We start from the raw sequence: 1,734 nt of genomic DNA on the forward strand, positions 1-1,734 counted from the left end.
CAAAGAAGAGTTGATGCTTTTGAGTTGTGGTGCTGGTGAAGAATGCTGAAAGTACCATGGACTACTAAAAGAACCAACAGATCTGTCGTGGAGGAAGTGCAGCCGAAATGCTCCTTGGAAGCTAGGATGGCCAGACTTCGTCTCACCTACTTTGGTCATGTTGTCAGAAGGGACCATTCTCTGGAGACAGATGTCATGCTTGTAAAAGTCAATGAAAGAGGGGAAGGCCCTCAATGAGATGGATAGACATGGTGGCTGCAGTGATGGGCTCAGGTATTGTAGGGATCATGAGGCTGGCACTGGACTGGGCAGTGTTTCGTTCTGTTGTCCATAAGGTTTCTATGAGTTGGAGACAACTCAGCAGCACATAACAACAACAAAAATAAGCAGTACTGCAGAAGGTAGGCCTGGCAATTTGCTCCTGTTAAGATTACAGCCAAGAACACCCTGTGGAGCAGTTCTACTCTGTAACACGTGAGGTCATCATGAGTCAGAATCAACTCAGTGGCAACTAACAACTGTACTTTGACCCAAGTTTCCAAGTAAAGCTAATATATATATTTGCAACTCTTTTATACTTTATAAGTAGTGATGAAAAATGTGTTTCCTAGAATGCATCAGGAAATCATATTGCTTTTGAAAAAGTGCTTTTTTTCAAGTTAAAAATATATAGTTGTCCTTGTCTCCCCTTCTGTCCTCTAAGTTTAGACTAATGGAAAGGTAATGTTCCTATACTCTTCGAGTCTCCATATCTTTCTTTTAATGACCTTGAATGTCTGTGTCCCATCCTGAGTCATTATTCATTTTGTTTTTCTTCTTATTGACCAGATCATCATTATATTTGGCTATGCTCCTGATATTTCTGTAGTTTCTTTGTTTTTAAGTATAGCAAATATCTCCCTTTCTCAAGACTTTGTAATTTAGAGAAACGTTGCCTATCTTAAAAATACATATTTTTCCCTTATATTATGGTCACATTTACATTCCCCTTTTGCTTGATTTTTTTCCTTATCTTTTTAGTAATTATTATTAGATTGTGATATTGAGTCAAATATTTGATAGTGGTGTAAAGTTTTAAAGGTTAATTGACATTTGTATGTTCCTTTAAAAATATATGATTATTTTAATTTACAAGAAACTTTTCCATTTCCTACTCTTCTTGTCAAACTTGCAGACTATTCTTGGTGCCATGAGGGATGTAGTCAAGCACAGAACTTCTATTTTCATAGCACACAGATTGTCAACAGTGGTTGATGCAGATGAAATCATTGTCTTGGACCAGGTAAGAGATTTTAATTTTAATATTTAGTATTTGGAGACTATTATATATATAATATGTTACAAATACAAGCAACTAAAAAATTGTTTCTAATGTAATATACAGAATTTGTGTTCTTTAGATGAGATTGAATCCTGATATAATTCCATTTTTAGACCCTTTTGATAAGAAATAATATATGTCAGTTCTAAGAAGGAATAGACTGTATTAAGTCACTATTTATTAAAGTATTATGAGCAAACATTAGAACAAAAACCTTTTGCCATCAAGTCAATTCCAACTTGTAGCTACCCTAAAGGACAGAGTAGAACTGCCCCAAGACTGTAAATCTTTACTGTAAATCTGTAAAGCAGACTGCCATGTCCTTCTCCTGCTTGGTGGTTGGAAGCTTCAAACCACTGACCTTTCATTTAGCAGCTGAGCTCTTTAACCACTCTACCACCAGGGCTCCTGCA

The 1,734-nt window shown here is 36.2% G+C and overlaps 1 protein-coding gene across 1 annotated transcript in view; it reads left to right on the plus strand.

Annotated features, from left to right (window-relative positions):
• Window positions 1-1,734, plus strand: part of ABCB7 (ATP binding cassette subfamily B member 7) — a 219,109-nt gene that overhangs the window by 199,841 nt on the left and 17,534 nt on the right. The window contains exon 15 of the mRNA XM_007958347.1: window positions 1,175-1,282. Coding sequence (XP_007956538.1) covers window positions 1,175-1,282 — 108 coding nt within the window. The remainder of the gene's footprint in view (window positions 1-1,174; window positions 1,283-1,734) is intronic.

The sequence above is a fragment of the Orycteropus afer genome, unplaced genomic scaffold (genome assembly GCF_000298275.1).
Source record: "Orycteropus afer afer isolate SDZICR_OR568_19922 unplaced genomic scaffold, OryAfe1.0 scaffold00942, whole genome shotgun sequence".
NCBI classification, from domain to species: domain Eukaryota; kingdom Metazoa; phylum Chordata; class Mammalia; order Tubulidentata; family Orycteropodidae; genus Orycteropus; species Orycteropus afer.